This window comes from Limanda limanda, chromosome 1 (assembly GCF_963576545.1).
Source record: "Limanda limanda chromosome 1, fLimLim1.1, whole genome shotgun sequence".
In the NCBI taxonomy this organism is placed as follows: Eukaryota; Metazoa; Chordata; class Actinopteri; order Pleuronectiformes; family Pleuronectidae; genus Limanda; species Limanda limanda.
The window spans coordinates 29181681-29207181 of record NC_083636.1 but is presented as its reverse complement, the minus strand read 5'-3'; the positions used below and the strand labels follow the sequence as shown (position 1 = coordinate 29207181).

The 25501-nt window shown below is 40.0% G+C and overlaps 3 protein-coding genes across 3 annotated transcripts in view; all 3 read right to left on the bottom strand.

The window, feature by feature from the left end:
• The window catches only part of si:dkey-34e4.1 (carboxyl-terminal PDZ ligand of neuronal nitric oxide synthase protein), a 54435-nt gene extending 49184 nt beyond the window's left edge, over positions 1–5251 (bottom strand). The window contains exons 1-2 of the mRNA XM_061071011.1: positions 4752–5251; positions 3036–3107 (exon numbers count right to left, since the gene is read on the bottom strand). Of these exons, the coding sequence (XP_060926994.1) occupies positions 3036–3107; positions 4752–4859 (180 nt within the window). The 5' untranslated portion in view covers positions 4860–5251. The remainder of the gene's footprint in view (positions 1–3035; positions 3108–4751) is intronic.
• A 4109-nt stretch (positions 5252–9360) lies between these two features.
• On the bottom strand, positions 9361–16419 carry cacfd1 (calcium channel flower domain containing 1). Its single transcript, XM_061067796.1, has 5 exons — positions 16046–16419; positions 14603–14675; positions 13811–13936; positions 13121–13228; positions 9361–12674 (listed from the first exon to the last, which is right to left on the bottom strand). The coding sequence occupies exons 1-5, from the start codon at positions 16152–16154 to the stop codon at positions 12584–12586; spliced, it is 507 nt and encodes a 168-aa protein (XP_060923779.1). The 5' UTR covers positions 16155–16419; the 3' UTR covers positions 9361–12583.
• Positions 16420–18216: 1797 nt separating this feature from the next.
• On the bottom strand, positions 18217–21814 carry ptcd2 (pentatricopeptide repeat domain 2). Its single transcript, XM_061073932.1, has 10 exons — positions 21705–21814; positions 20945–21037; positions 20739–20868; positions 20216–20333; positions 20025–20103; positions 19849–19940; positions 19630–19743; positions 19453–19527; positions 19254–19367; positions 18217–18748 (listed from the first exon to the last, which is right to left on the bottom strand). Exons 1-10 carry the CDS (start codon positions 21811–21813, stop codon positions 18527–18529), a joined length of 1146 nt encoding a protein of 381 aa, XP_060929915.1. The 5' UTR covers position 21814; the 3' UTR covers positions 18217–18526.
• Between the last annotated feature and the right edge of the window lie 3687 nt (positions 21815–25501).

Here is a 25501-nt window from a genome sequence, read left to right as displayed (position 1 = left end):
CGCTCTGTCAAACCCAAATTTACAGTTTAGTCAGAGACGATCAGGCCGCGTCGCCCGCTCTCCCTCCGGTTCTCCTCAGATGTTTGCTCCTGTTCTCTCACATCCACTGAGACTAAAGAGATTAGTCGAGGGAGATGAAATGACTGCGGCTCTGCCAGCCACCGAGCAACCCCTTCCCTGATTCAAGGACTTCCTCCCACCGCAGCCGTTCTCGCCGCTGCCATCGTCACTCTCTTTAATCACACTCAACTCCGCAGAGTCTCCTCCGCGCAATCCCTCGGCTAAAGAGCTGCGCTTTTAATTTAAAGACGAGGGCCTTTGCTTCGGTGAGATGGGGATATTCAGGAGGGCCGGCCAATATTCTTCTGCACAGAGCTAATTACATTTGACTTAACAGCCAGTCTCAAACATGCACTGCTGCCCTTTAAAACGTTCATGTGTTTGCATCCGCACAGTGTGGCACAGTGTGAGAGGAGTTCACACAAAACATTGGCACAAAAATACAATCTTTACCTTCCCATGTGTATGAAACCGGGGGCTGCACAAAAAGCGAGTACACTAGTAATTCTTTATGTCTGAAAAACAAGACCATGTAACTTTTAAAAGAAGAAACACTTCTTGATGCTTAATGAGGCTACATTAAGACAATTACAGCTTTACTTGGTTTGGTATGGACTAACTTAGTGCTAATACCAACTGCTGTTAGGTATCACCGTGGACTGTATAATGAGGGATGAAAGGTCTCCACTTCCTCCAATTCCCACTCCCTCCTCCCGGAAATGAAGCCAAAGCATCAAACACTGCTATCTTGAACATTTTCGCAGTAGCAATCAGGGTAAAGGAATCACAGTAGCTAACTCCATATACACTCTTGTCCAATCATTAGTCACTTTCAGCTGTCAATCATGACGTTTCGTAATGTTTTATAGCATCAAATAACTGAAATTTCTACTTGAACATATACCAGAGTGATAAGAAATACCTTAAATAATAGAAACTATTTTATTACAAACTAACATGGAGGAGGCAGGGTTTATGACTTGTACTGCAGCCAGACACAAGGTGGCGATGAAGGCACTTTGGCTTCACTTTAGGGGAGCCGATCATGTCGCCCGTCCAGACCTGAGCGTAGATCAGTCTTCTCACCTAAAATCCATCCATCCATTCATCCATCCATCCATCCATCCAATCCATCCAACTTATCCAATAAGGGTTGTGAGTGACCAATCAAAACATTGAGTGAAAGACGATAGACCCTGGACAGGTTGACAATGTTTCACAGGGCTTTAACCCTCACCAAGAATACAGATAAGCATATTTCCATAGCGGTTGAATGAAGTTAAGTCCTTTAAACCAGGAAGTCATGCTGAGGTCATTCAAAGAAAAGTAGCTGTAACCGAATGTAGTCAATGGAAGTCACTTAAGAAAATCGTGGAAGTATTTGCAATTTTTGCATCGCCCACAGTGCTCAGCATTTCACAAAAGGAAGACACTCTTTGATGTAAAGCTCCAGCTGCGAAATGACTCGACACGACAACAAACCCGAGCCCGAGTCATCCACCGGTCAGTGTAATAACAGAGGGCTATAAATAGGAACTTCTCTCTAGTCACTGTCCGCACAGATTACATGAAAGTCCCGACAAATTAATAAATCAGGGCTAGTTTTTTTTATAGATCCATGTTTCCTTACATATATGCCACTGGGGACTCTATAAAGCTGCATTAGTCTTTTAAAAATAAAGATGTTCTATACATGTTCTATATATAGGCTGAGAGCTACGACGTTAATACACTCACTCATTCATTATTAATCCAGAGCTTTCTTTGGACCTCCGGGGAACTTTATTCACGGAGATACACAATCCCGACAACACGGCATGTCCAAGACGCATCGATGAGCCCTGTGTACGTCGTATACATGTGTAGCTGCTGGTAAAAAGAAATTATGTTTTACATTGTAGTAATTAAAAGCATCTTCCTTGCCTGTCTCTACCTGCTCCGGTTTGTCACGCCCAACCTCAGCCTGCAGTGATATCACCCCGACACTCAAGTTTACAACCTTATTGATTTGTCAGTTTGGGGATCACTATCTGCCCATTCACCCGGAAACACACACACACAGTCCAGCTCCGCTCTATAAACTTTCTAAAGATGGGGTTTAGTTTGCCTGAAGGATCTGGGGGTTCCTCTGATTTGAAATGCACACAGTGTAACTGTTAAAGCAACAAAGCAGCCACCTACACACACTCAGTGTTTCACGCTGCACCAGCCAAAACAGGAGTAGGAGTCCTAAGTGCAAGATTTCCCCCCCCCCTAAAAAGGTCTGAATTTAGCACGCCGGAACTCATGCATGTTTCAGGAGGATAAATGCATATTATGGCTTTTTAGTGGCTCAAAAAAAAATCACACATTTCTCTCCTCAGCCGGAGATAAGAGCCTTGTCGTGTGTGTGAGCCGAGCTCCTCCTGTGAGTCCCTCTTCAGATTACAGAACCAACCCCGCTGTGCGATACGACTGCGTGTCCTCGCTTCTGCAGGAAAACACTGGTCTGCTGGGACGGTGCATGGGAAAAATAATCACACCCATGGAGGTACCACTGACACAGCTTTATATGTGCGTGTGGGGAGGTGGGGGGCTGCTAACTATGATATGACACCAGAGTGAAAGTGAGAAAACTGAAGCTGGTGGGTGCAAATCAATTCGAATAAAGTATCAGGTCAACAGAGTTTTATCAAAAGGCAGCGAAAGCAAAGATACACACTGGGTCCTTCACCTCTTACTAACACATTAAGAAAAGGGCAGAGTCCTCTTTAATTAAGGAAGACCCACAATCCACCTCTCTCTTATTGTTTTTTTTCCTTTCTGCAAAATTCATCTGTGCATCCCGTTCCCACGTCAACAGTGCTGATCTGTTTTACCTGACAGCACTGCACTTTTTGTGTTATTGTAAATGTAGTTTTTCATCATGGAGCAATCATTGTGTGTGTGTTTGTGTGTGTTTGTGTGTGTGTGTTGTGCGTGTGTTTTCATCTCACCCTGATTCTCCTCATAGCCGCCACAATTTCCATCCGACTGTTGGGCCTGGGCACGTCGAGGCTTCCCACGTACTGTGGAAAACAATCAGAAACACAGCGGCTGAGCGATTATCCCTGCATCATCACACTTGACAAACTCAGGGATATCATCAATTAAATGACACACACACTTAAGCTTAAATTGCTAAAAGATCCACTACATAAACAGATGCTCCCTGTCAAAGAGATAATGAGGTTACAGCCAAATTAAGGATCATTCACAAAGGTTTTTATTTGAAGAGGAAATAGCTGTCTACAACACGAGTTGATGCTCACTCTATACAGTTTAAATGTCCATGTAGATCATTTAAATGTCAATTATTATTCCCTGAATCCCAATTTAACATGTCAAACATGCAATTAAACAATAAATAATTATCACAATGTAATTTTCCTCAATAGTTATATAACAAAAATGTATCAATATATAGCGTATGCAAGATGTAAACACAGTGAGGAGGTATAACACATCATTGATTAACCTCAGATGTTTTGCTGTTCAAGGTTCATCAAAGGAATTGTTTATTTATTGTGCGTATAATCGATATTGAATATGAATATATAAATATTGGCCTAATCGCCCTACGAACACAACAGTCAGACAAACTGAACAAACTAAACTGTAATCTTGAAATATGGTAACCAGTGCTGATCAATGTGAAACAAGCAAAGTCTTATCAATAAGCAATTTGTAAGTTGTGTCTTTATGTGAAACTTGTTATATGTGTTTGAGTGGCTGTATACTTCTCAGTATGAAGTATAGGAAGTAGTTTGGTCCATTGATTTATAAGACAAAGCAAGTAAGTATTGAGGAAAGGATGAGGATGGAGGATGCAAGCCGCCTTGTTAGTGAACTTTAACCTCACTTCAGTTATAGTGTGAGCAGTGAAAATCAGCCCAGAGGATAAAGTTAGAGCCAGATGTGTGCAGATCTGAGCTGTAACTATAAATCCTGTGGCAGGAAATTAATCTGCAAATATTCTGATGATCGATCAACAGTCTACAAGCTAGACTTTCTCTGGTTCCATTTCAATGCATTACTACAAGAATTGGAAAGATTATTAAAGGGCCAATTTCTATTTATAATAGGAAATGTAAACAGCAGCTGCAGAGTGTGGTCACTACAAACTAAACATGGAGAGGCAGCTCAGTCTTTATGCTCCACGTTTATAGAACAGGCTCCCAGAGGAGTGCAAATCTGACTAACGTTCACTCTTACATGTATTCTTGTATTAATCTAGTTTGTATTTAACGCCTTTTAACTTTTTCTTCATTTCTTTAAATATCTTCTTTTTTGCTTTTTTTACAATTTGTCAAGTTGCCTTTTCACATTTCCTGCAAAGCCCTTTGAATTGCCTTGTTGATGAAATGTGCAAACATCCAACTTCTTCTCACAACAACTTTAGAAAATCTACAAACACACTCAGCTCAGTCCATTTCTCAGCATCATGCACATGTTGTCACGTCACCTCACATATGTTGCCCATGCATTTTTTTTTCTTTGTTTGCCCAATAAACTAAAGCCCCGAGCTGCAGCACATGCGTTCAAACTTCATGATGAATCTGGAGCCTGAGGGCGACCAGTGCACCTGCTGCTGCGCTGCAACACAATACATCACAAACGTGCACAACACACACACACACACACACAGATCAAACAGTGCAGGCTCGCCTCACCTTGGCTTGGAAGGAGATCCCGTGTTGGTACGCCTCCTCGTTGTGCAGCGGAAGCCTGGAGTCCGCCACATCGTCCACCAGGTTGTACCTGTTCCTCCGCGCAGGCATCGCGTCTCGGACTCTAACAGACACTTGTCTCAACAAGTCAACACGGAGAAGACGCCACGATCGATCACACGTGTGTTTGTCTGTCTGTGTGTGTGTCTGTCTGTGTGTGTGCGATCCAGCCGTGGTCTCCCGGTGGGGACGCGGTGCATTGTTGTCGCTGAGCCTCAGAGGTCCCGTCCTCAGCGGGGACACGTTTGTCCTCTTCTCTCCTCAAACTGTCCCTGAAAGGCAGCAGCAGCGTGGAGGATCCGTGTGTCCGAAGGTACAAAGAGAGAAACCCAGTGTTTGTCCTCCTGCTTTGCTCTTTTGATCTGGATTAATATTTATATTTTTTGAATCCAGTCCTGTTGGTGGCAACGCTGCACCCTGCTCTCTCCCTCTCTGTCTCTCCCCCTCTCTCTCCCTCCCTCCCTCTCTCTCACCCTCTCTCTCTCCTCAAAGCACAGAGCAACTCCCTCATTGGAGCAAAGTTCCCAGGAATGATGCAACCCGGAGCTGGGAGGAGAGCCAACACACACGCACACACACACACACACACACACACACACACACACACACGCACACACAGGAGCGGGAAACCTGACACACTTAATCCTGGGAACTGAAGGTGCATCATTTGTGAGGGAGAAATTAGACTCTTTGATCCACAGGAATATATTTCCTCATTTAAAGCAACAGATGATGGAACAATCAATTTCAAAATCCTCCAAATTTGTTTAATTTCTTTAGTTAGTTGAAGGTATATAAGCTATCACATTAGCTGCTTTCAGACATGCACTAAACTCCGGACATTCTCCGGAGCAAATGTCCCAGGTTAGTTCCTCCGGCCAGAGAATGTCCAAATGAGCGATGAGAGATCACAGCAGGAGATCTTCCACAGGATTAATATTTCATTTCTAACATTAACAGACGAACTACTGACAAAACAAGAATACAAATATCCCAGGATGGAAAAAGCGTTGCCATAGGCTACACATAGAAGACGGAGACAAAAAATGCAGAGACAGCTGTTGGTGGTGAGGGCGTCGATGTGTTGTAAACAAAAAACAGGTTATCTGTGTTCTGCTTTTCGGCAGCGCCACCCCCCACCTGAACTCAATGCGTTGTTCATGTGTGACCATGAAAAAGAGTTTGATGCTTCACTGACTTGGAATAGGGAGTGTTTCCTCTTTCATTCCCACTCCTCACCTTGAACATCTGCTCTTATCTCTGTTACTATGGTGAACAGGTACGATCTCACGTGAGAAGCTGACCCCTAGTCACAGAATCAGGCCCAGCATGTTCAAGAGTAGTGTTTAAAAACCAAAGTGTCGGCCATGGCGAGTTGACTGACATATGCCGTTCCACTCGACGCCGCTGGATGCACAAAAAGAGAAAAACAAACCTTGACAACAACAACCTCACAACAGTTCCTCATAGCAGCATGATGCATACAAAGAGAAGTATAAAAACCTATTTAGGCAGCATAGTAGGGACATTTGCTGATGTCACCATCCGTGGCTCCGTGGACAGGCAAGCCAGCATCTAAAACCTCCTCCTGGATGGGCTCCCTGTGTGAACAGACACGCTGCGGTGACAGACTGCGGTAAGAGTCAAAGATGAATCAAAAAAAGATTAAATTATCAGGTGCACAATTCAGAAAGCACCGCAAAGTAGAGGAGGAGAAGAAAGAACAATTTAGAGGTAGAATCACCCCGATTGTGGACATCATTAATGTTTATTTTTGTCGACGTGACATGATATGCTATCAGTACAGCTGATTTCAGACTCTTATATTTTTTGTTATATATTTTTATTGTGTTTTATTGCTTACAATTTTGTCTGCCTGTGTGTGCATTTGTATACAGTCCAAAAGTTATTGTGGATGCATGACAGTTTGAGTGTGTATGTTGGGGGGCGCCAATTTGAAATCTCGCCTAGGGTGCCAACATTGCCAGGACCGGCCCTGGGTCAACACACTGATAGACTTTTTCCTGATATGAAAACAACTTAACCACTCGAACAAGGAGCCCAACAAAAGTAATCACCCCTTGTGGCTGTAGAGGGCGCTGTTGCTAAGTTAAAGTTACATAGTGTTGCTTTAATCCCCTTTGTTTAAGTGCATGAGTTAGTTGTACATTGTCCTACACACACACACACACACACACACACACACACACACACACACACACACACACACACACACACACACACACACACACACACACACACACACACACACACACACACACACACACACACACACACACACACACACACACACACAGAGAAGTACTGCTCTATGTTTTGATAATGACTAATGATATCATATTATTAGACAAGTAATAAAACACTCTGCATAATGAGTACAGTTTATATTTCATTTTTTATGTATATGGTATGAAAGACATTTCCAAATGCAGGATCTTTATGTATAATTGAAGGTATTTATTTTATGGTATTACTGCTTTGATTAAAGTAAATTATCTGAGTCCCTCTTATAGCATTGTCTACCTTCAAAAGAGCTGTAAATGGATGAATATGCAGTCACGTCATATAACATTACCTGATTGAAACAACTTACTTTTCATCTTTCCATTTCATATTGCTTCGTGCTCTGTGGACCATGAGCCTTTGTTGTTTGCTCTTCATCATTGTATTCCAGTCAGGCTGACAATCAAATAGATAAGATTCATCACACAAATCGTCCGTTATTATTACCAAGAGATTCCCCTCTTGGTAATAATAGTGGAAGTAATAATTCACTACATAATTTGCTAAATGCAAGGTTAAATACTTAATTAAAAAAAAGAGCATATGACTGAAATAATGTCAGAGTGCCCTCTGTTGGTTGCTTGCTATCCTGCAATTAAATAAGCATTTTTCCTAATTATGTTTCTGGGTTGTGTTTTAATATAATAGTCTGTGTGTGTGTGTGTGTGTGTGTGTGTGAGTGAGTGTGTGTGTGTTAATAGAGCGCGGTCACAACTAAATCCCACTAATCTACTGTCAAAGTGCAAGATATTAAAATTGAAATATGTTTAATAGATGAGAGATAAATTATTCCAGTCTACACTTGGGAGAGATAATGCTGAGATAATACAGATTTAATTAAATGTGGTCATAATTAATCTGATTCATAATTAAAAATTCACATCTACCAGTAAAAACTTTTAAAATAACCTTTAACGTAACCTTAATACATCATCCACGTGAGGAGGTCAGTCTCACAGGCACTGGATTAAAGCAGTTTTATTCCTAAAATGTCAAACTTTAACTAAAAGCTCCTTTAAACATTGGTTCGTAGTTTGTTGCATTTAAATTCACTGATGTGCTTCTTCCCTCTGCAGATGTGATTAATGATGCCGGACAGTCGTGGAAGACATGACTAATGATAAGAGACCGGGCGCCATTTTTTCTATTAGCAGTGACATTTCCAATTAGGCTGTATCAGTATTATGTCACATTCATCTCTAGTACAATGGTTCAGAGCTGCTGCAAAACAAACCCACAGAAAGGCCTCGGCAACTTGGGATGAGTCCGAGTTCATTAGTGTTTAAAGAAACTAAATGTAGACAGAGTGAGAACACCTGAAGTGTCCTACAGGTGGAGTCTGGGGAGTGTGGAGGGACACATGGATAATGAGATGAAAGAGTGAGGTGGTGGAAGGGCCTGATGTGTCGCATGTTACGGACATAAATCAACTTTCAAAAATGTCCTTTACTTTTGCCATAGTGAATCTTAAGGAAAAATAAAAATAAAGAGTTTTGTGGTGCGTCATTTCATCACTTAAATAATTAACCTCGCTTAAGATCTAAAGTCTCTGAACAAACAACAAAATGAAAGGATTTCATACATATTGAGGAATGGAAAACCTAAGATGGCCTGGAATTCTGTGATGAGATGATATTTTAAGCAGAGTTCTTCATGACCTTATATCCTTTTTCAGCTGAAATTTTTAAAAAACACAGACTTAAAATGACATTACTGTTTGTTGTTTAGTTTGGTCCTGATAATGTGTGACATTCTAGTATATGCATAGATTTCTTCTATGAGACACAGTGTTAATCAGTGGGTGCAATTGCTTATCCTGTAATTTGGGTTCTGATAATCTATAAATGCTGTACTGCGGTTGTTTGCCTCTCCCAAACACTGCAGTTTCTGTGTACGTAATATTTTTTACAGACTCAAAAAAGGTCACTGTGACTGTTCTCTCTAACCACTGAAATGAAATCACTTTATCTTTTAGTACAAGTGACACATGATCAAAGATTGAAGAAATTCACTCAAGGCGGTCTTGAGACATCACATTCCAGAGGCCAAAACATGTGTTGTGAGGTCACCATGACCTTTGGCTTCCAAAATAAAATCAGTTAATCCTTGAGTCCAATTGAATTTCCCATTTGAACAAGTTTCCTCGAGATGTTCTTAAGGTATCGCGTTTACAAGAGTGTGATGGACGGACGGACACACAAACCCCCAAAAAAGTTAAATAAAAAATAAAAAGCCAACACCATAACAGTAGTAGGAAGTTTGTTTTAATTCACTAATTCATTACAGGATGAGGATTCACATCAGAACACACATTTTACACAACCCTTACATCAGAGGGCACACAATACAATTCAAAATGGACAGGTGGGTGGACAGCTTTGGACAACGAGAGCAGTGTTTTTACGTCTTATTAAACCTGCGTATAAGAGCGAATGTATGTAGTATGTGTGTCAGACTGTAGCATATCGCTGGTGTGTACTTGGTGTTTAACCTCTTGTGAGCATCAACATTTCAAATGTTTTTACATTAGCTCTGGTAGGGTGATAAGTAGGCCTGTCGCTATATGCAATAAATCAATTAATTGCGCGATAAATTAAAATGAGCGATAATTTTTTTGCCGGCTGCAATAAATTCCATCCGCACGCTTCAAAGTAACTGGATATCAAAAGTTTTTAATCCGGTGTATCTGCCCTCTCGGCGGATTGGTGTTTTTTTGCCCCAACTGATTTCTTCAAGGCAGCGCGCAGGGTTAGGCATTCAGTTGGTGATGGTTATTATTTCCTGCAGCGCAGCCTTAAAGGCCGAGCTGAGGGCACAATAAGTTAACCCACTCGTCACGTGTCAGTCACTTGTAGCATTGGTCTCTATGTGGGAGGCGGAGCCCTGGCGTTGCACAGTGCAGAGTACAGCATGAAGTCCCAAGAGGAGAAGAGCAAGAGAAAAAACATTTGGAAGAATAAAAAGATGGAGTTGGTGTCTAAGCCGAACGCGACAGCTGCCGTGTGGGAGCACTTCGGCTTCAAACCCAACGGCCGGGGCGAACCAAATAACCTATGCGAGCCGACATGTCGCATTTGTTTGAAAACAATATTGACAAAACGCGGCAATACAACAAACCTGCATCTTCACCTAAAACACATTCCTTGTTTTTGGTTGTGTTTGGTTTTTATTCAAGAGCATTTTTGGTTAAAATAATTTTATTTATTGTTTTTGGATGTTTTGTTAATTAATTCTGGATATTTTAAATGTCTTCCAGATGTCCAGTTCCAGTGTTCTTTAAAAATAAAAGGTTTATTGATCTTCGAAAGGGTGTACTTGCATTATTATGCCATTATCATTATATAAGTTGAAAATGGTGTCAAAACGGCAATATTATCGCTTATCGCAATAATTTCTGGGGCAATTAATCGCACAGAAAAATGTGTTATCGTGACAGGCCTAGTGATAAGTCACACTAGTTGTCATATATCTATGATCATACACCACTTTCTTAACTGTATCTTTACGCTGTTCATTGTCAAAGTATGTCACCTGAGAGCTGGTGGTGATGTGCGAGCAATCCACCGAGTCACTGACCGGCCAGTAACAAGACACGAGCAGGAGACAGCTGTAAGAGGTTTGTGTCAACACTTATTCCTTGTTACCGGCAATACAACGGAGGCAAGGCCACAAAACAACACTAACACAACCTGTATATTTGTCGGCCACTGCGCTACTCATTTGAATGACAAAGACAAGCTGTGGTTGTGAGGATTGGGTGGGATACACACCAATTAGTCCCTGAATCAACTCACTACCCCTCATTCAAATGTAATGGTCGGTTAATGCACTAATTAAGACTCGTAACAAAACACAAACAAATATTCAGGAACTGAATTGAAAAGGAAAGAAAAGCACGACACCTTTTTAAGCCAATAAAATAAGCGCACTTTCCATTTTTCCGGTGCATAACGTGCCACAACATCTGCAGCCACATCCTGGCTACCGGCTGCTCCGACACAAGCAACCGTTCGTAAACAAGGACCCATGCACCGAAAGCTCTAAATGAAATTCCCTCTTTTCAATGCTACCAAAATTTAGTGCAGCTTTGCTTTAACTGAGCTTATACCAAAGGGGGAAAATAAACATATGAAAGCACAAAATAAAACTAAACTTTCAACTTTCTGTGTCTTTGGGTTCACCAGATACATTCCCTGATGTTAAAAACATCCCTAATGCCCGTATGTGTTCATAAATAATTTGAAGCTGCAGTTCAGAGTTGTATGTGTGCAGGGGGTGTAACACTATAACACCAAAATCCCTCAGTTTGTATCTAAACTTCAAACTTGCCATTTCTAGGATGCAACTCTCAGGCACATAGGGTGGAGTCTGCAGAGTAATCCCAAAGATGTTTAAGGAATCTAAAAACTGTTTTTTCGATGAAAGTGAATTCTACTCTACAATTGTTACTAGTCTATATGCAGCTCTGAGTGTCTGTGTTTATGTGTGATTCATAATTATAAAGCTCAGAGGAAAAATCTAAATCTATTATTTCGCTGTGAACATTGTAATACTTGAGCGACGAGTACTGCACCTGAAGTTGGTGATGCTGGTAGTGAAACCATAATGACATTACAGTAGCAATGAAATCAACCGAATGAACCAGTTAATTCATTCTCAGAATTCAAACAGTGAGACGACCCTGCTGAACGGATAACACCCTGACGTCAGGCGCACGCCCATCTACAAACGCATCAATGTGAAGTGAAGGTGATGACAGAAAGTAGGTATGTCATACAAAAGTCTGTAGCCCTAAATTGCGTTTCTGTACAATAGTACCAGGCATAAAAATACGCATTTATGATTTGAGATACATTAAACGCAGATGGCCCAGTTTGCTGGAAACCCCCACGGTCCCCAACTCTTTGCGATGATAACAATGATAGACAAGCTGGTATCAACATTTGGGTTGTGCTGCCAAAAACATGAATCGGAACATCTGTGGATTTTTGACTTATCTTTACCCACTTTACATCTCAGTCAACTCTGAATCACAGCCTTAAAGTCATAGTGAACAACCTGAAGTCAAATATGTACATTTTACAATCACATTAATTACTATTCAGATTTCCTAAAAGGCTCTTGGGCTACAAAGAAGTTACTCACATGTTTCCTGAAAAGAGGGTTCACAACCAACAGCAGCAACAAAGGGACTAAGTAATAAATAAATAAAACCCATATGCGGGAATAGAAACATAAAAACAAAACTTTACATTTTACATTTTAAGAGATTTGCACACCAGGTACCAACTAATGGGCTGAATCCAACATCATCTTATTAGGTCCAGATAACAAGAATGCAGCAATTTAAAGGGATTATATAAACTCAATACCTTTGTTATGTAGTGACAGAAGTGATAGTGGGGGAGGGAGGAAGAATGGAGGGCAGGAGCTGAAGAAAAGAAGAGGGGGAGGTTTGGAGGGTAGATGCCTCACACTGGAGCGCCGTTTTCCGTCCCTGCCGTTCTCTCATCGTCGCCCTGTTTCTGATGCTGCAGTCTGGCATAAGACACTGCATCTCCCCTGAGAGAGAGAAGGAGAGAAAGAGAACGGGAGGGCGGGATGCGAGAGAAGGATGGTAATAGGAAGTTATGAGGGAGAGGTGAGTGCAAACAAAGGGAAAGCAGGGATGACAGGACAATGTTAATCCGACGGGTATAACACCGTTGACCTTGTCAAAAGTTAATTTGCATGAATAAGGAGGCTCATTAGAATTGTTACAACTTTCATGGAAACAATAAAAAAAATCTTATTAGCTGATTTCAATGAAGCATGATGCATTTTAATAAGGGAGTCTGTTATAATATAACAATTTAGAAGCGTGTTTTTTGGGTGAGACATTAAGACGTATGAGTAATTTCAAAATGCACAGTATATATTCAAAAGGATACTGTAAATAAATGACATGAAATATCTGAGTTCTTTGACACACATCATCACAAGTTATTCACCACTACAAGGAAGCTTACTTTTTGCCTAAAGATGCGAGGCCGTACAGAACTCCTGTAGCAAAGGCGATGGCGTTCCCAAACAAGGTTGTCATGGAGAATTTCAACACTACGGGAAACAGAGCCATCCTGAAAACAGGCAACCGAGGGGACAGCAACAAGAGACAAAAACAAAAAATTAGTAAATCATATCAAGTATTTGCTGTAGATAAAAACAACCGCATTCTCTGTGCGGGATTTTCCCACCTTTTATAAAGAACAGTTTTTGTAAAACGCTCCAATAGCCCCTGATTGTACTTAGATTTGATCTGCTTGTGCTCAAACTGTGCTCAATGTATTTTGTTCGGGGCGCTTCAGCTTCAGCTCTCATCCTCATGTTAGATCTGTGTGCACACACGAAATGTCTGCTTTGCGATTTTTTTCCTCTGTGCTTGGATTTTGTGTGCAACATGTCTGTCAAAGCAAATCTAAGCACAAGCAAGGAATATTTGAGTGCAAGCACAAGGTTTTGTGTGACAGCATTACGAAATCGGTCCTGCTCTAAAACAGAAAGACAACGGTGTTTAATAAAGATAGGTAAAAAAAAGTGTCCAACAGCTTATGCAATGTTAGGCACTGACGGAAAACTCACATTCTACAAATTGTACAGTTCATATCGTGCAGTAGATTCTCCAGTGATATAAACCAAGTGCAATGGATAGTTGTTCTCACCCGCAGTAGAAGAGGGCTTTCTGCCACGGTTTGAGTTTGTCTGCACGAGCTGCTATTGCATTAGCAAACTCTATGAACTGGCAGCAGAATGGCACTTCACACAGGAACAGCACAAAAGCGTTCAACCTAGAGAGAGGAAGAGAGGACAAGAGGAGTCATCCTGTGCACTTTCATCTCAAACACAGCACAGCTCAGGCTCAAACGATGGCGGTCAGGAGTTTAAACACAGTAGAGGCGCAGAGAAGGACCATTATACTGTTAGTGTCGTGATTCAAGGTTACATCTTGGGCTATAGCGCGCACGTTCATGCTTGCTGTCAAAGAGAACCAGATAGAACGTTTCTACTGGGGGTTGTTTTGTGAAATCAGGGCTGAAACTAACGATTGTTTCTGACAAATTGAAGGAATCTGAGGCACTCAACAAGGTGGTGAGTACATTTTTGATAAACATATATTGTTTCAGCTCTAAAAAAAATAAAAGTTTTACTCTAGTTTGATCTGGTGTGAAGAATTTACCTGAAAAAAAGTCTGGATTGTAATTTTCATTTATCAAACGTTTAAATGTGTCATTAAACTATTGATGCAAATACACAAATCACTGCAACCTGTTTCAAAACATGTTAACACCGAGAAGTTGTCTACGACTGTAACTTGAGCAGTGACATAGGTGTGGAAAATCCCTTTTCTGTAACTATATTCTGAAAGAAACAGAGACCTGATTGTAAATGAATAAACAAAAACATAATTCACTAAATATATATATATGTTTTTTATATATAATATGTTGACTTACACCATCCACACTCCTGCAGCTATGTTCAAAGGGTTCACGGTGACGCAGTTCCACACTCCTGCGACGGCACAGGCTGCATGATTTGGACAAAACAAAAGCAAAAGATATTAGACACACTAGCACCGTACAGACTGAGATTTCCCTCTAGGTTTAATAAAGTACTATGTCTACCTCGACAACTACATACTAACGTTTCATGTATATTATATGCTGTGAGTGATTGGTGTGTTAATGCCTGTAAACTATAACCAACAATGAGGAACATGTGGATTTTTTTACATTTGAATGTAAAGTAGGTATCTATATATCAACATGAAAATAGATGCACACACGTATCACTGTCTTCACACTTAAGTTTTACATTGCCTTACAGAAAATCTCTTTGAAACCACCTTTTTGGTTTCAAAGAGATTTTGGACAAAATTAGGTAATACATCACTGATAACTTGATTTATAAGCTGTAATGAAAGATGCTCTGACAGGAAATGAATTACCCACATCAAATCTGACACAAATTACCATCAAGGGAATTACAAGATAATTTGATCACATAAGATACTGCTAATGATAACTCTTGGTGTTTTCAGCATTGTTATTTATAGAATTTGCCATGGAGTTTTACTTTGATTAACAGTCCATAAACCAACAAAAAGTAAGTTTCAAATATAAACGTTAGTATTTAAGAGTCAACACCATACTGTTCTACTGCTACAGGCAGAAACCCCACAGTGAAGGGTAAATGAGCCGGATGTGTGTATGAACTTCCACAGTGTCACAAACAGTGGAGCAACTACATTGCACATCCGGCTCCTTTAGACCTGCCAGCCTCCTCAATAATACAGAGCCCATTGAATATGCAGTCCCCCGGGTGGTTAACGTGACACCGGCTCTGGTGTCACTGTGAAGGGGAGACGGGTGGGAGGGTGAGAGGGGGAGGCAGGAGGGAGGCAACGCTGCTGGATCACTGCACAGCAGCAGTCAAAGTACCTGCTGGGGACACGGTGTGTGCATATCACCCTGGTAATCCAGGAATGACACACTGTTGTGGTATGAGACACACACACACTCAGGCAGTGCTGGGTGGTGGCTGCTGCAGTGATGGGGACAATGGGCTGGAACAAAGCTTTGGTGGAGCATGGCTGAGCAGAGGAAATGCAGCAAGTACACAATAAATAACGTGATTTGCAAAACAGCAATTTGATCCTGATCTGTCCCGTTTATGATCTGAGTCTTATTTTGACATCAGGGCTGAAAAGTCAACACAGTGCACAGTGAGAGGTGTGCAGGCAGGAGAGGAAATGCACTTGCAGGTCACAGAAAATAACACAAATTAAAACTAGATCACTGGGAACTGGTGCACAGCATGTTCAATACCCATATAGAGCACACACACCGTTTACACTCCTTGTATGACTGAATAAATGGACTTTTGGAAGTACTTACAGATTCCTCCCAGGACCCCGGCTATTTTACACAGCCATCGGTACCACCACGTCATGCCGTCATCGTCCGGGGAGGCTTGCGTGGCCGCTGCGGCCGCTTCGGAGCTCATTGTGCTGGTTTGGCTAAAGCTACACACAGAGCCAGTGTTTACAGATGTCAGCTAACAATGGCTAAGCTGAAGTTAGCTAGCCCGAAACTAACTGCTAACTCGCTGGAAACAAAGTGTCGACACTCGCTTTCGGTGATATCTTTTCACTTTTAAGTAGTTGTTTTTATCAAATATAAAGTCTTTCCTTTCGTCTGCTGCGGTTGGGTCCGGGCTGCCCGATGCTACCAGCGGCGTTAACACACGGCTTCGCCCCCGTCAGTCAGCCTCAGCTAACCAGCTAGCTGATGCTAACAGCACCGCCACCGGCTGCCGCTAGGAGCAGATGTCAGCCAGCAGCCGTCCTCCACTCGTAAATAAATTAAACACATGGACTAAAACTCTTTTATTTTAAAGTTAAAACTATAAAACTTCCGATCGCTTTGTTTGGGTTCAAGCTTTTTTTTTTATAAAGAGACTATGGTCTATGATTATAAACAATCACAGAGCTGCTCTCCTCCCTGGCTGCTCATCTGGTGTGGGCGGTGCATTGTGGGAGAGAGTTCCTGCGCGTCAGTGTTTGTTTACATCTCCAGCTGTGTTTGTGTGGGGAGGGGGGGTATGATCATCCCTTAGCTTAGAAAGATGCACAACCTGCTACAGCTGTTTAATAACAGTTAAACTGACCTGAAACTTTCAAGTCAAATATCATACAACTCCAATTATATCTGATGTTTAATGATAGTTATTTATTATTAAAAAAAATGTCACCTTCCTTTAGGTAAAAATGCAGCAGACAAAAGTTATTGTCATTGTTAAAGACAGATTTTCGCTGTCCATAACAACGACTATAAAGAGCTATTCTGTTCTATTCATCACATGTCATCAGGCTTCGAAACACAGTATTTAATTAATGTCCAATTATCCCCTGTTGTTTACTTACATGCTATATTAATCATTATTACTGATCAAGTAATTATATAGTGAACACTTTGGTTTTAAACTTGCATCCTCAAATTTATTTAACATTTTATTTGACTTTCTATGGTATGTAGTTTGAAGGTTTCTAAAGGAAATTGACATATATCTGATGTTGAGGAGAAATGAATGGATGTGGAGCTGAAGATGAGTCTGATAAGGTGCTTATTACCCACAACCCCCCAGCCAGTGACTAGAATGAGACATGCAAGAGGTATGCACCAAAGTGGATATGAAGGGTTAAGGGAGGGAGAAGGAAAGAGGATGATGGGGTGATGTGGGTTAGGATGAGGTAGAAGGGTGAATGATGAAGGGAAGGGAAAGGTTGGGTGAGGAAATATGAGCCAGAGCCTGATTGGTTGGTTGGGTTTATGGAGACCGAAGCTGATTACAGGTGTGGTCCAGGAATGTCCCTGCTCCTGAAACTTGGTTAACCTCATTTTAAACTAAATTAAAAAAATGTATTTATCTTTATTCATCCCCATTTTTTGTATTTGGTCATGGCACACATTCATAATTTATCTCTTGTCCCAACGCAACATTGGGTATTTTTCCCGAATCCTTCACCTCTTCCCTCCCTACCTAGCTGAAAACAAAATTCCTTTGTTTGCCCAGCTGCAACTGAGACATGTCCTATCAAGTATCTTAAAATTAAATTCTCATTGATTTGATTTGCAAGATCTATACATATTTATATAAAATGAAAAACACTGTACTGTGACACTAAGAAAGATAAATAAAAACTGAAAATAAAACTGAAAACATGCTCAATGACATACAAATTAAGATTCTACATGTAGCCTCTGGCTACCTTTTGTTTGGGCACAATTTAATAAAACTGTTTTAACATCTGTATCGCTGTCAAGCAGATGTGATTTGTTCCCTCTAGTTATTTAGAGGAGTCTATGATTGTTCAGAAAATACCTTCAGGGCTGTGTGCGGTAATGCTAACAACATTCTTTGTTTATCACCAGCTACCAGGTATTTATTTTATGGAGAAAAGATGAATGGCTCTGTGACTCGACTGTGATTTGTAATATATGAGAGGCTCAAACTGGTGGCTGCTACCATGCAGGTTAGATAAAGCATTTATATCAAAAGCAGAACAAATTATGTATTTTTTTATTAAATATCCTTTTTATCTTCATTCACACTTTTATATACAACATATTCTTACTAAATCACTCACTTTATCCGTATTCGATCCTGAAAGGATAAGTCATTAAGATGTTGTTTTTCTTAAATGCCTGCTGCACAAACCTAGACTGTGACCTTTGTAGTTAAATGTAGGATAGGGACAAAAAGTAAAGACTAAGTCCAATCTGCAGATTGACGACTGTATCTGTGTTTAGGAGGTAGATCATCTCGACAGAGTCATCTCTGTCATCAGATGATTGATAATAGTGAAAGCAGGCGTCTCATTCTGACAGCAGGGTGGACTGAAGTGGCCTCAGAGTCCTTCTGCTGAACCTCCTCTCCTCCATTATTGGCGCTGGTTTCCTCTTTCCTGTGGGTGTGTGGCACAGCATGTCGTCCACGGTCTGCTGAGTCACCTGACCGCCTCGTTCAAGCCGAGTCACTATCTTTTCCACTTCCCTCATGTGTGATCCGCCTTTACTCCGCAAGCGCAGCAAATCCACCTGAGAAAGGCGTAATGAGAGACTCCTTATTAGATGGTGTTTTTTTTTTCTAGCTCTAGCTTGCACAAGATATTTTGAGTATCAGTTTTATACTATTCTGTTCAAATGACAAATTGTATAGGTTGTCAAAACTCCTCCACCAGCATACAAACACCAATTACCACACAATTAGGTTTTTGTCAGCATTTGTCTATTTATTCGGAAGGATTACCCAAAAGCTATGTGGATTGATAACCACGAAACCTGGATAATAATTCATGGATCTTGATGAAAAAAAATATCACACATGTGACAGAGTGTGTGCAATTTGGTGCAAATCCAAATAAAAATCTGAATCTAGTGGATTTATGATGTGGTTTCATTAGGGGACAGTGAGGGGATACAGAGGTATGTGCTCTCTGAGTGGCCTTCGAGCTATTCATTATTTATGTCACTGTATCTTTAGCTATGGCTTCACTGTTGTAGCATCTGTGTCATTGAGCAAACACTAAGGCGTTGAACTCACCACCTCCTGTGAAAATTCAGGCTTCTTGACAAAAGAAGGGCTTTTAGGTAACACGGCTGCACACAGGGTGGAAATGGCACTTGTCACTGCTCCGGACATGGCTAATATCACAACCTAAAGCACAATAAGGAAACATTAACAAATTAAACAAAATATTATAATTATAAATGTACAACACAACCATAAGATGCACACTTACTTTCAAATTTTGACATAGTCTGCTATCTGTGCTCATGATTTGTGAATACAGTGACTGTGCCTTCTCAACGTCACTCTGGAAGAAAATAGAAAGAGTGAACAGATGAGTGATTATTGTTAAATATTCTCCACGTGGTTATTGAAAGATAAAAGGTAAAAAGAAAGAGATAGACCTCACCTGCCTGACTGCTAATGCTACAGCAAAGCAGTAAGTATGTCTGGGGATGAAGTGTCCATTGGTCTGTCCCTCCTCTATCAGAGTCATGCAGATTCTGTAGGACTCTGTAGTGTTCTGAGCAAGATAAAGCTTGACATCAGTCTACAGCAAACACATGATCCATACAAAAATAAAATATCCCATTTATTGAAATTGTAATTAAAATAATTCAAATGTTACCAGTTTATAGCAGGTGCCCGCTGCCAGTGTATGTGTGTCTTTGTTGAATGGTACGCCTTGGTCTCTCATGGTTCTTAAAACCTCCAGAGCATCTGTGACAGCATTATGAACATGAAATTATGACCACGTAGAAACAATTGTAGAAAAAACACTAGAAAGTAAAATTGTTCACCTACTTTCATAAGAGCCTTTCGTGAACAACATGTCTATGGCGATGTTAAAGGACGTTGCATCGTTGAAAAAACCTTTCATCCTCTGTTTAGACCAAGTTGCAGAAAAAATATATGTTAATATATAAAGTTCAGACACAAATTACAACTAAAACACTTTGTGAATATCCAGTGTAGTGGCTGATAGAATATCTGACCTCATCTGTAAGTGCAGCAGCAGCCATGTCCTGCAGACCCAGTTCATAACACTGTCTAACGAAGAGAGGACCAAACTTAAACTCCCCATACGCCATGTTTCGGTTCTCTGTGTGATACCTTGAGAGAGAAAAATAAAGGCAAGGCCGTTTAATTTATGAGGCACATTTGACACACGGAGGAGGATCAAGGAGCTGAGCAGGGAAATTAAAATTCAAAAATTCAAAGAGCACATATCAGTTAATTAAAGGAGCTAAAGAAAATAGATAAATGTGAGCAGAGGAAGACATAGAGATTAAAAAAAGTGGGACAAAATAAAAAAACTATATATCTGTATAAATATTTAGTTTAAAGAGTAATATGTTAAAAGTCAAATAGAGAGAAAAAAATTGAATAAAGGACCATCTGTATTGAATTAAGATACTTGACATGCTTACAGTCAAAGCCACATTGGAGACATATTTTCAAAATGTCTTGCACAGCTTGTTTGTGTGCTACAAATCTTTCAATAAAGGTTGTATTTACCTGTAGATTGCATCTCTGGCTATCGCCAAGTCGTCCTTAGACTGGCACAGGTGAAGGAGAAGCTTCAGCTCATCTTTCAGTATCAACTCGTTCCTTTGTAGCTTCTCACCGAACAGCTCAACATAATTTCCTTAAAAACAAAAACCAGGTATTATAATATGAAACAATTTGCAGCAGCTTAGAGCTGATGACGAGAACTACTCTACCTTTGGATCCAGTGGCGAGGTGAGCCACGGCCAGCTTCTTTTCCTGAAAGTCCTGAAGCTTGATGACATCGTCTGACAACAGATGCCTCTTGGCTGCAGGGAACAGTTAGGAAGATGTCAGTAGAAAAGTAAAACAAAGCAGCTGTGTTGTGCAGACCAATAAATAAGACCAATAAATGAGGGTGGTGTCATCACTGGCTAAACAACCATCATAAATAAACAAAAATCAAATCAATGTTAGAGAAGTTTCTCCCTTGACAGACCGTGATATCATAATTAGCTGGAAGAGTCTGCAGAGCCCAAGTATTATTTGATATCATTTGTGTCTACTGTGCATAATTTGATTAATCTCAACGCGATCTAAATATGTACTACTGTAAATAAAATATATTATATTTTGCATCTGCAGAAGAACATTATTTCATTTCATTTCTTGCTCTTGATATTTTCTTCTTAGCCCTATAGGAGGTTTATGACCTTATATTTAGCCGAGTAGCTTAAGTGTTCACAGCTTTTACAAACTTTACTGTAAAGCAACATAACACATTATATATAGAAAACTGTCACAGCAGCCAGAGCCTGGTGATCATCGTTAATGTGACATTATTACAGTGTTTACGTCAGGTTAGTTTACAGTCGTGGACGTGTAGGTTAATAACAACATGCTAACGTAGCTCGTCTCTGAGAGAGGACCAGTCACTTCTAATGGAAATCTGAGTGTCCCACAGGGCGAGCGATAGGAGCTGGAGTTGGTCTTTACCTCCTGAACATGTTTCCAACCATCCGGACGGTGACACACGGAATAATCCTCCTTTACCGGACTCGTGTGCTAACGACCGACAACATCTACTAAATCCCCTCAGCGCCATACTGCCCCCGACTGCACCATTACGATGCAAACAGGGGGGTGTTCTCAGATATATTATAGAAGTTTAGAAGTCGAATTTATACCACAGATAGGTATTCAAAGTTTTAAATGAACTTAAATCATACGAATATTTGTTTTTACAAGGACAGTCTGTTTAGATATTTTTATTAAAGTCGTAATACCCGGTTTGTAGTTGTTATCGTCCAACATGGCGGCCCCCGGTGGATCCTGCGCAGGATAAATCATCTCAAATCTCAAAACTAAACACATTTCAGATGTATGACTTTTATCTTTCCACAGAATGACTTAGATCACGTTTTAACATGAATGACAATAAGTGTTTAATTTGTGCAAATGACATTTAATTTCACTGGGCATATATACTTGTATATCTTTGTAGTGTGATAGATTCAATCTGGGCTGATATTCACATATGGATACAATATTTTTTTGACATAATTCCCAGCTTCTATATCTAAAGATAATTTTACATTTTAGTTTAATTTTAGAAAAATAAAATTATGAACTGTTGTAAAATAATTTTCATATACTAGAATGGTAGTGACATCTCTACACATGTGTTTCCTTGGTTTTGGTTGGTGTAGGGAATGATGAATACATAGTTTTTATCTCATGATTTTAATAATTATCAAATTTGTGTGAGACGGTATTTTTTACAATTTTTCCTGGGAAATACATTTTTAGTAAGACAATACTTATAAAATATTTATTACATTTGTTGTCCATGATTAACATTCTTTGAATTGAGAGTGGGGCCATTTGTACTTCTATGCCAAAAAATATATTGGCAAACCATCCCATACACATAGTCATGGGGAAGTGCTTTATGTAATTTAATAAAGTCTAATTAACAAAGGTTGAAATTATGTATGGTGTGGAATAGCGCATAATCTAACAAATTTCTTTTATCATATTGTAGAATCAATGATAAGATAAGGATTAATTCCTGTCTTATTCATCTATTCTGCATTTCTACAGCTAACCAACCTTTTATATCTTGTCCAGCAGGTAGAGCTGTCTCCCTGCTTTTTAAGTCTGGTGAAGACTTTGGAAACCACTTTAATGATTTAATAAATATGACTCCTCAGTGCTGTGTACGTCCCTCAGGAATATGTTTTAGCCGTGAATGAAACTGTTTGTTTGTAAAAATTTTATTAAAATAATATTTGATTATCACAAAATTTGGAAATAAATTTGTTTGGTAAAGCTCTATCCACCAAATAACACCAGACTGGTGTTTCCATTATTTTGTCAACTCCATGGATAAAATAAATATAAAATATCGTAATATTTACTAAAATGACAAACACCTATAATTATAACTCGGTGCAGTTCAACTATGTTTCAACTTAACAGTTGAAACATAGTTAAGTTAACATTTTATTGTAAACAAGTTGTATCGACTCCTCTACTTCATTATGTTAGGCCTCAGTGAGAGCTGAACCCTGCCACTAGCTAGTGAACCCTCTGACCTCCACGGCATTATGTAACCAAGCTCTTACATCTTTAGAAAGGACTGCTGCTGCATTTTCTCCTTAAAGGACATACATTTAAAATGTAACATTAAATATTAAATTATGAAAAAAAGGAACCAACTTTATAATAAAGTATAAATACAAGCCAAATAAGTATAAAATAAAGTTTTTCAATTTGCAGACACAAGTCAAGAGGGTTCAGTGACTGAAATAGTATGATAAACAATATAAATAGTATGAATATTTTACAGTGGTATGATGAAGCAATATGGAACATAATACCTGATATTATAGATTCATCTTGAACCCTTCAAAATGCTCTTCATGTTTAGATTTATTGGGTCAGAATCGTCTATTAAAAAACAAAGTCTTGATTATAAAAAGTGTTTGAAAGACAAATGTGTCATTATTGTTTCCTCACAAAGGATTTAATAGTAAGATGTGAGTTATCACCAGCTACAGATGTAATTACTTAATTGTGAAATATAACTGCTGGACCTGCAGACATCTAGAGAAACAAGGTGATAAAAATCATTCAAATGATTAAGGTGCCTCTTAAATGAACCAAGTCAGATCATCTTGCAGGAAGAAAATAGGGCTGGGACAGGGAGTTGCCCCACTGTTGCCTTAGCAACAAGACCTCGGCCCATCCAGCTGAGATTGCTTGCTCAGCCAATCAAAGGCAGGGCCCTGGATAATTTATGGTATCTTACAAGGTGTATGTATCTCTGAGGGGTTCTCTTCTCCTCTCTGCATATATGCATGTTTGCATGCATCTAAAAACAGTTTTTCCTACATTCAGCACCTGTATATCGACAGGTTGATCGTTTAGTGTGGTGACAGCTCGTGGTAACTTGCTTACATAAAGCAGTGCTGGTCTTTTTTTAGCATTTGGACTCAGCCAGGTTCTGCCCACAGATAGTAGCTCTTACATCTTCTTTGATTTATCCCTGCATGCCCTTCCTTTTAGTATTGGAAAGAGCCTGGGGTGTCCCATCATCATTAATAAATGTCCCTGCTGAAAGAGGTTTGGCACAGGAATAAAAAAAAACAGCTGGTAGTGATCACTGCGTCAGCCAGCGTGCCAGTTATAAAGGCACTGTCCTTGAAAGACAATTAAATAGGTTTGCTTCCATCTTTTCCAAGACATATGACATTAATTTATATTCATGCCTCTTCAATTCTGGGAGTTATTTTCCACTAAATCATAAACGTCTGTGGCTGCGTGTTCGGTTCGGAAAAGTAATAGGGATGTTGTCCCATTTGCATAACTTTATGTATAATACTGTAATTCTACATGGAAGGAAATGCAAACACTTTCCAGTTACCGCTGAAAACCTCAGAGAGTCTGGTTCAGCCGCAGATTGTTCCCTTGCTGAGAGACATGAAAGATGTGGACTTGTGGTCGTCCCACTGTACAACAAAAGGATGCTGTGGAGACATGTCCTCTTATCCTGCTCGGCTCCCATCCTCCTCTGCCTTCTCACTCAGGATCCCCGGGGCCTCCGATCCAAGCCACATTTCCATTGAATGCGGACTGGAGGAGATAATATGCTAATTATTATTTCATTCATGTGCATTTGGCATTATCCATATTCTAGATATCCTTATTGATAATCAGAGCAACACATATTCTATTAATTTGTTATTTCGCCTCCACCAAGGAGGTTGTGTTTCCGTCTGCGTTTTCTTGTTGTCTGTTTCTTATTTAGTAGCATTGTGCAAATAATTATTACCAGATCTTCAATAAACTTGGTTGTTTGGGTCGTAGTATGGGTCAGAAAAAGCCCTTAAAATGTTGGCCTATCCAGGATTTTTACTCCAACTTTTTTTTATTGTGGGATAAGGTCTTTTTCAACATTATCCTTGATTTCTCATAAAAAAATTCATGGATCTTGGTGAATATCACACGTTTTAGGGAGTGATATTTATGAGTGTGTGTAATATGGTGCAGATCTGTATAAAAATCCAGATGCAGTGAATTCAAATGTGGTTTCATGAGAGGTTGTTTTTTTTCCTGTTGCAGTAGAAGGGGAGGCTCAGCACTGCTGCTTCACACCATGCTCCTGCTGACTGCAGCTATTACATGTTCTTTCACTGCAGGTGCTGTATCTGCACTACAAAGGATGTGCATGTTGGGCACTATGATAATACTTTTTATTATTGAGTCGTTCCCCAGATGCCAAGCTGTGA

Bases quoted from the DNA above. Each gene is read 5' to 3' on its own strand.
- cacfd1 (XM_061067796.1), bottom strand. From the start codon at position 16,154: ATGAGCTCCGAAGCGGCCGCAGCGGCCACGCAAGCCTCCCCGGACGAT. The intron at 13,937-14,602 runs GTAAGTCAACAT...TCCTCTCTCTAG, and splicing joins GCTGCAGGAGTGTGGATGGT to GTTGAACGCTTTTGTGCTGT. The intron at 13,229-13,810 runs GTGAGAACAACT...GCCTGTTTTCAG, and splicing joins AAAGCCCTCTTCTACTGCGG to GATGGCTCTGTTTCCCGTAG.
- ptcd2 (XM_061073932.1), bottom strand. From the start codon at position 21,813: ATGGCGCTGAGGGGATTTAGTAGATGTTGTCGGTCGTTAGCACACGAG. The intron at 19,941-20,024 runs GTAGGTGAACAA...ATGCTGTCACAG, and splicing joins CACGAAAGGCTCTTATGAAA to ATGCTCTGGAGGTTTTAAGA. The intron at 19,368-19,452 runs GTAAGTGTGCAT...ATTGTGCTTTAG, and splicing joins GACTATGTCAAAATTTGAAA to GTTGTGATATTAGCCATGTC.